This window comes from Cricetulus griseus, chromosome 5, assembly GCF_003668045.3.
Source record: "Cricetulus griseus strain 17A/GY chromosome 5, alternate assembly CriGri-PICRH-1.0, whole genome shotgun sequence".
Classification (NCBI taxonomy): Eukaryota; Metazoa; Chordata; class Mammalia; order Rodentia; family Cricetidae; genus Cricetulus; species Cricetulus griseus.
In genome coordinates this window covers 6,423,550-6,438,860 of record NC_048598.1, presented here as the reverse complement: position 1 = coordinate 6,438,860, position 15,311 = coordinate 6,423,550, and the positions used below count along the sequence as shown (strand labels likewise).

The 15,311-nt window shown below is 39.6% G+C and overlaps 1 protein-coding gene across 1 annotated transcript in view; it reads left to right on the top strand.

Moving 5' to 3' along the window:
* Ush2a (usherin) overlaps nucleotides 1–15,311 on the top strand; it is a 641,642-nt gene that overhangs the window by 147,257 nt on the left and 479,074 nt on the right. The window contains exons 16-19 of the mRNA XM_035445085.1: nucleotides 3,948–4,442; nucleotides 5,435–5,698; nucleotides 7,545–7,714; nucleotides 12,512–12,656. Of these exons, the coding sequence (XP_035300976.1) occupies nucleotides 3,948–4,442; nucleotides 5,435–5,698; nucleotides 7,545–7,714; nucleotides 12,512–12,656 (1,074 nt within the window). The remainder of the gene's footprint in view (nucleotides 1–3,947; nucleotides 4,443–5,434; nucleotides 5,699–7,544; nucleotides 7,715–12,511; nucleotides 12,657–15,311) is intronic.

Sequence of the window (15,311 nt, the reverse complement as noted above, 5' to 3'; positions counted from 1 at the left end):
TAAAAAACACAATGAAAATAAGACGTATAATGTTTGGTGAAATGATTATTGAATTTCCTAAGAGGAAAGCAGTGTCTCCACCCATTATGATTGGCATATCAAAACTAGAACACTAACAGACTTTGAGAGTTTATACTGGTTCACTGTTTTGCACACAGGAAATTGTTAAAATATATGAAATATCTTTCCTTCTTGTCATGTGTCATTGGAATCATCACACTTACTGTATAAATTTTCTCTCAAATAAAAATCGATAAATGAACACAACATCCCATGTCCATACCTATGTGGTTTGTAGCATTAAAATGGTGGAAATGATTCAGACATCCAACAGTCTTTGGTGATATCTACAAAGCATAATCAATCCTAGTACACTGTTAAATACTTTACAGATTATGAAAAAAGTGTGCCTTGCAAATCAGGGGAGGAAAGCTATGACATTCTGACTGGAAAATCTAAAAAGTATAAAAACATATGAATTGTTACATTTCAGTTTACAAAGGCTGAAAGTGTGACATCAAGTAGACTCCACTTTCCTCTGCAAGTAAATATTACAAAAATTCATCAAGTGTTTTAATTTTGCTCTTTTCAATGTCCTTAAAGACAGGGTCTCTCGTTTCTCCAGCTGTCATTGAAGTGCTGTAATTATAAGCACATTGAGAGTACCCAGATCATGTTTTTGAATTCTGAGGTAGTACAGATTTTGAAATCTGAACAGTGATCCAAATAGTTGTTCATGCACTATAACTCCATATAAACATTGCCCCATTCACACAGATACAGGATTGCCTCGTATGCTGAAATTGAGAAAGAGGATAGGAACACAAGCAAGAAAACTGGTTTGGGCTCAGTAACTTTTGTGAAGTTATTAAATGAGATTGCTGATGTCAAACTTTTGGGAAACCACTGTTGTTGTTGTTTTTATGAACTCAGATGCCTAAAATATGGCATCCTTGTAGATACACTGGAGGCGTTTTTGTTTGCTGGTTTTATAGACTTACAGCTCTGTCTGCTTCTGCTTCTAGGCCTTTTTAACCACAAAGTGTTTTGGAAAACCACTCTAGGAGATCTTAGAGGAATGGGACCCAGTGAAGCTACCGTTTCATTCTCTTTAAGCGCCCCTTCTCTCTAAAACGTTGTGCTGTCATTATTATTATAGTGTGTGCATACATGCCAGGCACATATGCAGAGTCTGGAGCACAACTTATGGAAAACGGGTTCTCTCTTCCCATGGTGGTTTTGAGGACCTACCTCAGGTTGTTAGCTTTGTCCAACAAGTACTTTAGCCTGCCCAGCCAACTCACATGCCTCCAGTTCCTATGTGACAAAAATAACCAGCTTTAAACACATGTAAATTGAAGTTAAAAGACTGACATTTTGTAGCCTTCTTTAACATGGGTGGAAGAAAGCCAGGTATAACATACCGGCTGACCTCACAGCCCCTGGATAGATGACAGACATTTTGTTGTTATCAATTACACCCGTCAGCAGATTACATTCCAAATGTCATCTCGTGTGTGTCTTGTGTCTACTCCTTACTGTGTCCTCCACTTTCTCTTCACACTAAATCTCCCTTCCCTGTTTCTAGTCTTCTGTGCAGTTAATGGAAATTCTGAACTTCATGATGCAGGGTGGGATGGGAAGCAAACATCTGTCCACATCTGCCACGTTGGCAAAGCATCCAAATACCTGCTACTAAAATGTCTATTTTCTTCCAAAAGTCAGTGGGATCCAGGTGTTCTGAAACTTAAACTTTAGTGACAGAGGAAGGAGGGAGTTATAAAAATATTGCAAATGGTTTCTGAGTTGACAGGACTACTGGTTGAATTATCTCTAAAGATGCAACCAGACAGGCTGCCTTTTCCAAGCAGCCTTGAATTTAATTTGAACCCATCAGTGGTCCATTCAAGGCATGTTCCTCCCAGTAGCATGTTGCGAACTCCTCGATAAAGTGGCGCATAGGAAAGAATACAGCACCAGGGCTTTTTGCATGACTGTACTAACATAGAGTCCAAACATTGGTTTTGTGGCCAATAAATATGCCCTCGTTCACTAATCAGGCACTTCTACAATCCTATTAAATAAGGTATTATTTCCTAAAACATTCTTTTTCATTAAAAATGCCACATCTGGCATTTGTCGACAACCATTGTAATTAATGGTGTGAAGGTTATCTGCATGATGGCATTTGGACAGTGGGAACAACCAGTGAGCACGGTCAGAACTTTGCAGCATTCTAATAATAATCTGTGTTTATTGCTTCAGCTTCAGTGCCTGGGTAGCATAAATAACATGAAAAGGAAACACTGTTTCTACTCAGCTGAACGAACACAAATCTGTGGGTTAAATGAAGGCAGTTGGAATTATAGGTGGAGAATCACTGAACTTTTCAAAGAAAATTAATAGTGTTGTCTTGCAAGCAAGTTTGATCATTTAGTTGAGACCATTATAGAATTCCTCATTAGTATAGAAACTTCTGCTGGCTACCCAGAGTCCTAAGGGATGCTATTGGATGGTATTTTCTTACCATCATCATACACCTCTATATTACCATCCTTCAAGCTTCTGAATGACTTCTCTTTGGTAATAACACACTGCATTAGTTGGCATTAAAACCAACCACCAGACACACACATTGTGGAATAATTTGAAAGTTTCTGCATAAAGGTAGTAACTAAATTGTAATATATTCAGTTGTTCCCTAAATAATATATAGCTGATAGACATCCCACATGCTATGAGAATAGGAGAACATGTTGCTGAGTTAGCTGAGTTGGTTTTTTATTTTTACTTTTTACTTATTTTCTAGTTTTCATTTTTTGAGAGAGATGGAGAGAGTGCGTGTTTCTGGTTTGTACATGTGTTTTATGCATATTTTATGTATATAGATAGGTGCACACATGCAGTGGACCAGTTTCATCCTTGGCATCCCCATGACACTGACTTTAGGTGAAGCTGCTTTTTCTACAGCAGTCAGGTTCTTATGAACACTCCACCACATTCTAGGCTTCATCCAACATTTAGTCCTCTCAGAGGTTTAAAGTCACCTTGCTCCAACCAAAAGAGGTCCTGTGGGCAGTCCATGGGTTCTCAGCACAGAATCCTTTCCATTCAGAAAGCCAAAAACTCTGTGAATTAAAATTAGACTCCAGATATCTATTACTCCTTGGGCATCTAGATACACAGAAAGCTTCAGTATTGCTGTTACAGAAGCCTCCACGGACCCCACACAATCCCACAAAGCAGTCAGTAGCCTCTCTGACGTTCCTTTCTGTCATAGGTCTGCAGTGTGCCTGCTGTCTCCATAGAGAACGGCGTCCAGGCACACAGCTAATTGTGGCTTCTGCCATGTCTTGTTTCTTAACCTCTGCTTTCTGCTTGCTTCTCCCTGACCTGCTTGTCCTTCGTGTGTGGACATGCTCCTCATCAACTTCTCATGTACAGCCTCCCCATGGTTGACAAGTATCTCCCAAGATTCAGCAAAATGCATGTAGGCTTGTATGTCATTTTAATAGGTCAGGAAGGGGCCAGTCAAGGTATTAGACAGGAGAAAGGGCAGGTGCTTGGTGGCAGTTTGTAGAGGGTTGGGCTCGTGTATCAGCATTTAGCAAACAAAGCAGTTGTTCTGAAAGCAAATATGTGTTTCCGAGATTGAAAGGACTTCCTCTGGGTGCTTCTATGGGGGACCGTGTGAAGAACAAAGCAGGGACAGAAATAGACTTATAAGTGTTCTTTGTTCCTTTCCACACTTTACTCATAATGTACTGGATAACATAAGCACCCAGTACTTGCCGTGTTTCCCTTGTAAAAGCTTCAAATACACCCTTATTTGAAAGAGTTGATCAGTGTACTACATAGTTAAATAGCATGAGAATAAGGCAATTGGAAAGGATTCCTGGGCAATTGTGAGTTCTGACTGTCTGGTTTGCCTTTTTTTTAAATTTCAGATATGCAGTACTTCTTCGACACTAATCTGTCGCCACACACATCATATTCCTATTATATAGAGACCTCCAGTGTGCATGGTTCAACGAGGAGCATAGCTGTCATTTATACTACAAAGCCAGAGGTCTCAGAAGGACTCTTAAACTTGACTTATGTCATTCCCGTTGGCTCTGAATCTGTGACACTTACCTGGACTGGACTCCCCAACCATTATGGTCCTATAGAGAAGTACGTTTTATCATGCACACCTGTGCACAGCACTGAGCCCTGTGTCTCCTATGAGGGTCAGGAGACCTCAGCTACCATCTGGAGTCTGGTTCCATTCAGCCAGTACCGTTTTTCTGTAAAGGGATGTACTAGTGGGGGCTGTTTACACAGCTTGCCCGTTATAGTAACCACAGCCCAAGCACCTCCCCAAAGGCTGAGGCCACCTACAATACGGAAAATCAGTTCCACAGAACTCCAAGTAGACTGGTCTCCACCAGGAAAACCAAATGGTAAGAATTCAAGCCCTAGACTTCTCTTTCTTTTAGAAGGCCAAAACAGGAATGAAGAATTATATACTAAAACTGGAAACTCTGTTTGTTTATATGAATGTAAGGTATATGCTTGCTAAATGATTTCTGAAGATATAAAATACTATTTATAATAGATAGTGGAAGAGGATATTTCATCTAATTGAAGAACAAATTCCATTCAATTAAATTGCTCTTTAAAAGGCTAATATTATCTTTGCTCTTAATGGCATCTGCCACAACACAGATGATGTTTATAATTGGATGTGTGCTTATAAAATGCATTATATTTGACTGAGTCACAAGTTAGGGCACCCATAAGCTGCAAATTTTCTCTTTTAAGCAAGAAAAAGATATAAAATAATACAAAAAAACTGTATATAGGCTAGTTGATTCCATTAAGTTAATTTTTGTGTTCTTAAAAATTGAACCTTGGGGTACATAGGCCAAACACACATGCCTAGGTTTTTAATAATTTATATTATGTACATATCATGGCAGATTTTGCATAAAACTTTTTGTTGCTTGGTTAAAAACTAGATACAAGTAAGCTACACAATATTTATGCATATATATCTTGTATCAAATATGCAATTGAATCCCCAATATTCAAAATATGCAAACTGGAAGTAGAATATGCAATTACCCCAAAAGAACTGGACATCATTAGCAGAAATTATGAGTACATAACCTCAAATATTTCATTTCACCTATAATAAATGATGATTATTTTGTATTTATACTTCCTTTGGTTTGTTTCCCCCCAAAATAGCATGGCCTTCATGGTAACTTATATTCAGTTTTGTTGCTTTTATATACAACTGTCTTACAGATCACTAAATTTCTACACCTAGATTACTAAAAGGAATCAACAGGTAATATAGTCAGGATACTGAAATGCTGCCAGCCTTATGTGACCAGTCCTTAAATAACCCCTTTGAGTAGGTCACTTCAATTTACTATCTCTTTTCTAGGTATAATTATAAGATATGAATTATACATGAAGAGATGGCCATCTACTAAAGAAAGTCTCGTGTTTGAGAGCAGTGGTTGGCTCAGTCCTCAGCTAGCTTCAAAGTCAGCCAACAAAAGTAAAAACACCCTTCAGCCTCCTCGAGTCAACATGTCCGTCTCTGGCTTGGAGCCACACACAGAGTATGCTTTTAGGGTCTTAGCTGTGAATATGGCTGGCAGGGCGTTGTCATCTGCTTGGGCCTCAGAAAGAACAGGAGAATCAGGTAAAGATCAGTGCTTTGCATTCTTATTAAAAACCCCTCGGTGAAAGTGCTGCCTGGAAATTAAGGTCAAAGAGACATTTGAGGTGGAGAGAGCAGATGATTTAGCTATGAATTCATTTGTGGGGAAGAAGGCTTAATTGTAGCTCTAGTCTTTGTGTGTGCCGGGGGTGGGGGTGGTACCTTTCCCCAAATAGCAGTTGATTTCCAGTGTCATGTGGATAGACACTTAACCTAATCTTGCTTTGTATTTATCATTTTTTATTAACAATAATCATGTAAACTAATACATTGAAAGGTCTAACCCCCAGTTTGCTTAGAAACAATCAGAATTAAGGTGTAGGAGGAGAGTCAAAAGTTTAGTTTTCTTATGGTATCTTTATCAAAGTAACTAATTTATTATTAATTTTCCCTTTTATTCCTCACACAAAGTGTGCTTCCAATTCCATGAGCATTGAAGAAAACAAGTATACTTTTGCTATGTATTGAATCTTCAGGTGTGTGTGTGTGTGTGTGTGTGTGTGTGTGTGTGTGTGTGTGTGCATACCCAAAACCTAAACCTGACCTAAATTTAACAGTTTGGAACTGTGAAGGTTGAGGATGGCTTTGGATGGATGTCGAGGGGCCTCATTGAGCAAATAAAATGTGTTTTATGTTTGACCATTTCTCAAAGGCTACTTGCCATCTTGGACAAACTAGAGGATCATGAGAGCTGAAGTATTGAATCATGGAGTTCTGCAAGGGGTAGACCAAGATCAGAAATGGGACAAAACAGATGAACCAGCATCCATGGACCCTCATAATGTTAAGGATCACTGGGAAGGGAAACTGTAATGAGACCCTTTGACAACACACCTTTGGTAGCTCATTAAAATCCTATCTAAGGGTGCTGGGAGTAAAGTGTATGGTGTCTGTGCCTGAACATTTCAGGAAGGACTGACAAAAGGCTGTGAGTGTATTTGGGATCATTCGTCCATTTCCTTTCTTAATGGAGTGATGTTTGCCCCAGCCTCATTGGTTTGGTTCAGTGAAACATGGCTTCCATGAGAAACTTAGTAGTATGTCATCATGCGTCCAAAGCTTTGGGGACTGTGACAAGTTCTGTTTCTGTATTATTCAGATTTCTTACAGAATTATTCACTACCTATTTTCATGAAAACAGAGAGGTTTCAATCAGTTTCCCGTGTTCCCGTGTGTGTGTGTGTGTGTGTGTGTGTGTGTGTGTGTGTGTGTGTGTGAGAGAGAGAGAGAGAGAGAGAGAGAGAGAGAGAGAGAGAGAGAGAGAGAGAGAGAGAGGAGAACATATGCCTGTGTGCATGCAGAGTCTAGAGGAAGCCATCGGGTGTCTGTTGTATCACTCCCCACCTCGCTCTCTTGTGACAGGGTCTCTCATTGAACCTGCAGCTAGGCTGGTGACTCACAATCCACAGTGAGCCTCCTGTCTCTGCCCAGGGATTGTAGATACATTTGAGATCATACCCAGCTTTCTCACCTCAGGTCCTCATGCCGTGTAGGATGTAAACTCAGGTCCTCATTCAGTGTAGGATCTGAACTCAGGTCCCCATGCTATGTATCGATTGTTTTGACCCCACTCAGCCGTCTTTCCATCCTATCATTCTGAATTTTATTTGTAAATGAAAAATGCCTTACCTGATAATATTAAGATAGTAAGCATCCATGTGGATGACAGTTTAAAGTGGATATATAACATATATCTGTACATGATTTTTTAATTTTTGAAAATGAAAATATTTTACAAAGCATAGTGTTTAGAAGAAACTAGAGTGGTGAGACCTGAAATCTTCTGTGGATGACATCTCTATGCTTCGTGTTGTTTTTGTCTTGTTAGCACCTGTGTTCATGTTCCCCCCTTCAGTCTCTCCACTCTCTTCACACTCACTCAGTGTCTCCTGGGAGAAACCAGCAGAACACTTAGCAAGAGGAGAAATTACAGGGTACAACATCAGCCTGGTTTCTGAACAGTCCCCCCAACAAGATGTTCCTGTGATGTGTTCAAAGGTACTTTTATTTTCAGCTCGTTTCTTTTCCGACTTAAATTATCGCTTCATTTGATGTTTTCTCAATTTACAGAATTCTGTAGAAGAATCTCTCTCCAAATGTGTTCATCAGATGGGCCATGTTCATTAGCATAACATCAGTTTTCAAGGTCCTCTGTCTATATATGCTTATCACCCATTTTTCTAGGGGACTGAACTAAAGTGGTTGCCATTTTATTGCATGAGACCTGCTGTTTCCACTTAGTCTTAAATATTTTCCAAGAACTTTCAGCAGCTATGTACAATGTAAGATAATCCAAAAACATTATTTGAACACATAATAGTGCATTAAGCCTGTCCACAATCTGTCAGTATTTATACTGTATTCATTTGGATGTCAAAATGACATTGGCAAGACCATCTCACATTTTGTGTGTGTCTTCATTTCCTTGGGAAATGACATGGAGAACCAAATTTATTACAATATAACAGAAAGCATGGCAGTAGGGCTGAAAATGTGACCCCTTGGCAAAATGTTTGCATAGCATGTGTTAAGCCCTAGGCTTGATTCTCAGTGCTCCATAAAACTAGGCATGGTAGCATAGCTCTGCAATGCAGCCACTCTAAAGGCAAAGGCAGGAAGATCTGTTGTTCAAGGTCACTCTCAACTACCTAGTGAGTAGGAGGCTGCTCAGGTTACTTGAGACCTGTCTCAAATTTATCAATTGATATGATTCCTATGAATGCTATTATTACAATGAATTTGCTCAAGGCTTTAGATATGTTTACAACTTGTCTTCTAGTAATGTCTATGACAGCGATGAGAATATAAAGTGTTAACAGTTACCAATGCCTTACTTCATCAAAGTTCCAGCTCACTGGCTATGAAAGACTCTAGGAAACGAGGAGGTCTTATTCTCTGCAGTGTAGAGATGAGGTGTTTTACCTTCCTAGCCTGTTTTATAGGCATGGTAGTATACATGGAGAGAGGCTATTGGTATCAAGTACACGTGTCATCCTGTACTCCTGGCTGTTCGCTTCTACTTCTATGGGACATAGTCTTTGATGAAGACCAGCATGAGATAACATCTCCACAATTCTTGTCCAATCTGTGCACCTCATGTTTCCCAGATTTCCTAACACTGATCTTCTGGTCTTGTCTCATGTCCATGACCAGAGCAGCCAAGGTCTATCACATAGTTCATATGTCTTTTACCTTGAGATACTTTTCTTCTATGCATTGTGGGTAAGCAGGTGCAATGCCTGAAGGCCTGTCCTCTGAAGGCCTGTGTAGTCAGCTCTGGTGTTCTCCTTTCTTTATGCTTTAGAGAGAACTTCCAAGATCTGCATGGTATTCTTTGGAATGTGCTCAAATCTTAGATTTCTATTTGCATCATAGGATGCAATTTGGTTGAGTCCATCTGACCTTGAGACGACATATTTGAAAAAAATTCCAGCCAATGAGAACTATATATAATCATTTGCTGTTCTGTTGCATGCTATGGTATGATGGAATCCTAATAGCCTCCCTAGAATGTTAAGGAAATAGTTCACAGTATCTAGAATTCCTGTCACCTTTTGTGTCTCTACTCTTGCATACTTTCTACCTTGGCATATTTATTTCCATAAATATGCCACAATATTTCCCCACTATTATATGCCCCAGAGCCCTTGGACCTAGTAGGTTTAATGTCCCAAACAGTTCGTCAGCCAACACTGCAGCCTGAGCCTAGGGCAAAGCTATTCCTGCTCTGGGACAAATCAAGTAGTAGAATTTCATATTGACATGTTGGTCAGAACAGTACCCAAATGAAGACTATTTACCTTCAGATGGAAGTCTTTTCACCAGACATCTAGCTTCTTGATGAACAGTGCAAGATAAAACACATTCAAGAATGTAAGATACAGTTATTTTTCTTGTGCTTTGGACTGGATAGATGTCCCAGATGTCACAGACATCTTGGCTTCCCAAAACCCCAGCTGATGCTCCAAATCCCTTAATCTTTTATGAAGTTAATCTCCTACTCTCTGAGACACACATCTTACTAAGACCTCTACTCACTTGTTTCCGGCTTATCTGATCCATTTAACATGATTTTATTGACACTGAGAAACAATGCTTTCAAGAAGGATTATATAGTTTGTCTTAAGGTGATGATGACCCTAAGATTATCTTTAGCACATAGATGACATTAGCAATAGTCATCTGATTGCATAGTCCTAAAAATTTATTACTTTCTCTGAAGTTGCCTGAATAATTTCTTAGTGCACCACTAATGTAAGTTTAAAAACTGTGCTGCTGTAGCAAAGTTGTAGGCTGTCATGAGTTCACCTACCTGAATCCTCATTGTCAGCCAGCTGGAGTGGTCTGGCTACAGGATCCCACTTTAATACTTTGGCATCTCTCTCCTATGAATCTAAGGCCTTTTGTGACTGCCATAGTTCTGTTCTCCAAGAGGACACCAGACATGGTAGAAGACTTGAGAACAGGATATATGGGGGGCGTGTACTCAACTGCAGACAGTATAAGGAAGCCTGATATTGTTGAGAGCAAGAAGCTGAGGTGTGACAACGCTGTTAAAAGGTCTCAGTGATATCCCAGACATCTCTACAGCCAGAAACTTCTAAAGCTGCCACAAACAGGGTAGAAATCACAGGATTTTCAACCTTGGCACTATTTGTTTACAAACACTGCCTTCAAAATCACCATAAACCGAGTGGGTTACAGGGCATACATTGATTCTCTCAAGTTCTAGGGTTCCAAAGGCTAAAACCAAGCTGCTGGGAGAGCCATGCTCCTTCTGTGTACCCAAGAGGATGCCCTCATCTGCTTCCTCCTCCTTCCTCCGGGTGGTTGGTGGCACTCCTTGCATCATGCCAACATATTTCCCATTTCAAATTCATCAGTTTGCTTTACCTCTACTCTGTCTGACTGTAGGTGTTTCACATTTCTCCTAAAAAGCTACCAACTGTCAGAATGAAAGCTAATCCTAAACGCAAGATTAGTACTAACTCATTTCTTCCACATAGACCTCTTTTCAAAACATGAAACACTGAAGTTCTAGGGAGGCATGCATTTTGGAGGGGACCCTCTTTAAATCACTATGAATATATTTGCCTTTTTCTGAGGTGTCTTAGTGGACAGAATATGCACATACAACACTGAAATTTATTTTTGGGCTAAACAAAGAGTCAATAATGAATTCATGATTCTTTATTGTCCTTTCCTAATAATCTGCACATGTGACTTTTTCAATTATCTCAGGATAAAACAGCATCCAGTATAATAACATGCTTTTTAGTTTAGACCGCTTACTGCACAAATCTTCCATAATACAGTTATTTAGGTAAATGTATAAATAAGACTGGTGTTTGGTCTTTGATCTATATATTCCACATTTATCAGTGGTGTTTTGGCTCACAGTTGTATTTTATCTATTCTTTTATTCTTGGGCTCATATACTTTTGAAGTCAATACCTAGGTGAACATCCCCAGGATACTTTGTTATACTCCTGAAGGGAAAAATCCCCAAGAACTATTTGAAATGTCATTAAATTCTGTGAGAATCTGAACCTGTGTCTATTTGTGAAGTACCATTTTATATGAATGTCAAACCTAAGAACTATGTCAGTAAATACATAGCCTCTTGGTAGTTTCAAGTGTCATGGTAAACACAAGTCACAGGGCTGCCACTGATGTAATTCAGCAGGTTTTTACTGTAACCCTTTTTATAACTGTAAATTTCATATCTCAATGGTAAAATATATAGTATAGCAAATACATCAACTGATGTTGTACTCATTTTTAACATTACTAAGTCTTCTGTACTGAAGATATCTGCATGCCCTGTAGTTTTGTAGCCTTGGCAGTACGGTACCATTGATTGATGTTGGCACTACCACAAACATTTGACTGCTTACCTTATGACATTAAAAAGCTACAGTGTGCCTAGGTAGTAAAAAAACATTTGGCTTTTGTGATTATAAAGGGCCACAATTACATATGCAGTCTGGTCTGTGGTTGACTAAACCATGTGTAACTAGTCTATGAGTACAAGTCAGTAGTCCTAAGAAAAATTATTTCTCATTCATAATTGTACCTCTGTGATGTCCACTGTCTAGGCAAGTTTTAATGGTTGGTTGTTATTGGCTGTGGTCATAATGATAGGATGGATTCTCTCTGACTATTTAATTGATTATAGTATTTCTCCCAAACTTTTTGGTTTAAACCCTCTGCTTTCATTTGAAAATGTCAGATGATGACTATATTACACAAAATGTAACTATCATTCTAACTTATGTGTTTATTTGGATAGGAAAGGAAGTGAGGTTTGACCTAAGGGAATGTTCACTCAGCATCCCCTCTCCCCCCTTTACTACTGTGGAGGTTTTAAGCAAATGATAGGATGGTTTAGAACCATGCCATTCCTTGTCCCATGCTCTGCCATCAAGTACCATGTGGCATAACCACCCCACGTTTCTGTTGGCTTTGTTTGGACTTTTTCATGGTAACTTTTTCTATGTCGCCATCTTTATCTCTACCATTGGTGACAATAACCATACATCCATGCTGCTTTATGAAGCCATAACTCCGTTTTCTCATTTATCCACTCAGGAACTGCATTATTACCTCATAAAACAGTGTGATTGTACAATTATCAATTAAACCCTGTCTTGTTGATATTTTTTTTTGGAAATTGCTCTCCTTATAGGAGTTGGCAATAATTCCCTCTGCCTGAATTCATGGAATTTGTAATGCCAAAATTATAGGCTGTGCATTGATTATTATCTGAGTGCTATTATTGTTTTGCCTTTGAAGCTGTTGCATTCTGCTAAGTCCCAAGACCTGTCTTATGTCGTAAAGGGACTCCAGCCTTATAGGATCTACACCTTTACTGTCTCCTTCTGCAATTCCGTGGGCTGTGTAACCAGTGCTTCAGGAGCAGGGCAAACTCTAGCATCAGGTGAGTCCATTCCAACTGAATATAAAGAAATACATCCATATTGAAAATAAATCCCTGCAATACCCCTGCATTTTGGACTTCATATGTGTCTTTTCTGGCTCAGATGCTCCCTCAGTAACCCTGAATGCTGCTTGTCTTGAGTTTCTTAAACAAAACCAACATGGAGCCAACAGTTGTAGACACATAGGGAGAGTCCCAAATAGATATGGAATGAGAATGGCTCCTGTGCTCAGCCTCTACCTAGGACTCACCTCTGTCTTAACTTTTCTTCTTGTGTTGGGACTACCTACTTCTGTCCCATGGGGATATCTAGCAATTTCTTGGTTGCCCTGTTTTTCATCTGTTGGATAGGCAAGTGCTTGCATATTATTTTATTTATGATTAATAAGAATCTCCTAAGTTTGTACAATGTAATAGAATAATTGTTAAATCCTAGAATGTGGTTTGTATCATTTTTGTTTGCTTTACTGCAAGTCAACTAGATTTATACAAAGTTGAATACATATATCACTACCATCTATATATTTCACTAGCAGCATTTAGATTGTTTTCAATTCCCATTGTTTCTGTCTGCTATCCTGCAAGGCTCAGGTTCTCTTTATGGATGGATCTATATGTACAGAGGTTAGGGGATTCCAACATGAACTCTAGGTATTGTACAAACATACGTTTAATCATCCTACTATCTGTAGATCTAATTCTTTTGTTCCTGTCTCCAGTTCTGGGAAAACTAATTCAGTTCAAATTATGTCACACAATTACTTTTGCTTGTTACAGTTATTCCATTGATGTGAAGGAAATCCAAATTCCATGGCAATGTAGTTTATTATCTCAGTGATAGACTTCTTCAGGAATTTATGTTTGATCTATGTGTATTTCAGATGTGTGGGTACATTCAAGGAGTATCAAGTGTATTAAGTCACTTGGAGTCCCACTTTTTCTATAACCCCATTTATCTCTATAGATGTTATGACTCAAAACTACTAAGTTTGAATAAGAGAAGTGGATTCTATCTGCTTTTGGCAAAAGTGGCCCAGTTTGGGACAAAATTTGAAAGGATTTTCAATCTCAAAGATTGACAAAAATATGACAGAGATTGACCACAAGGTAGACTGCCCTCTGGTAGAGTGTGGGATAGAAAGACCAGCAGTGAGACAGGTGGTAACTCCAGAACCCAAAGTGATAGAGCATTGTGAAGTCAACCAGTGCATTGTGAAGTCATCCAGTGCATTGTGAAGTGGTCCAGTGCGTTGTGAAGTTGTCCAGTGCGTTGTGAAGTCCAATGCATTGTGAAGTCATCCAGTGCGTTGTGAAGTCGTCCAGTGCGTTGTGAAGTCGTCCAGTGTGTTGTGAAGTCGTCCAGTGCGTTGTGAAGTCCAATGCATTGTGAAGTCGTCCAATGCATTGTGAAGTCGTCCAGTGCATTGTGAAGTCATCCCAGTGTTACTGCATTCATAGTCACCCCTCCCTTGTGCTTGTCCAATTCATATTTCATACCTTTTGTGATTGGAAAACACTTGGGTCTCAGACAAATCAGCATCTTTAGACCCATTTTTGAAAAAGGAGATTTCTCTTTCACTATTTTGCCTATATTTATTTGTGTATTTGTTGTGTGTGTGCACACGAGTGTAATCATACACATGTTCAGTGCATAAGTGGAGGTCAGAGGACAACTTGGAAGTCTCAGTTCTCTCTCTCTTTCTACCATGTGGGTCCTAGAGATTGAATTCTGGACCTCCAATTTTGGCACCAAGCTCCTTAACTTCTGAGCCATCTCCCAGCCCTGAAGAAGTCAGTTCTTAAGTAGTCTGAAAATATATCTACCTGTAGCTTCTATTCAACATTCTTCTCTTGGAGGCTGTTGTTAGTAGAACTTGTCTCTCCCATGACAACATTGTCTATAACATCTCTAACAACTCTGCATCAGCAGAAGTCTTGTCTTCGCCATGCTGTAGTGTACCATCTGCATCCTCGGGAAGCACAGGCCTAGTGCTCACCTGGCACATTTGTAAATAAAATATGTCATCCCATGTTCCTACAGACACAGCCAGTGAAAGGAACTGGAGTGAGACCTGCCTGACCTTGGGGGCTAGATAGATCCTGGAGACTGGCGTATAAGAGACTGCCAATCATGGCATCCTTGGTACCATCCCCAGTGATCCTGTCTTGTGGGATGAAGCAGTGAGCTCCTACTATATACAAGGCACCACAGCCAGTGCTCTAAGCAGCTTCTTTTCAGTCCCTAGTGAGGAATCCTTGGGCCATTGTCACAGGAGAGACTGTGGGAAGGTGACTGAAGATCTGAATGGCCAGCACATGTTTGCAGAAGTGTTTAGCATCCTCATCCTTCTTCTTTTTTGAGATCCTGGCTTTTCTGAGACTTAATACATAGATCAGGCTAGCCTCAAATTTGTGGCACTTCCTCCTCCTGCAGGAAGTGGGGGCATATACTATGGTTTGTTGTCACCTTACTTAGTCATAAAGGAAGCACAAATTAAAACTTCTTACTGACTTTTTCCTTTTTACCTGATCTCTCTACTTATATTCCCCTGGGGTTTTTTGAGACAAGGTCTCTCTACATAGCCCTGACTGCTCTGAAACTCACTATATAGTTCAGGCTGGCCTTGAGCTCATGAATTTGCCTACTTTTGCCTC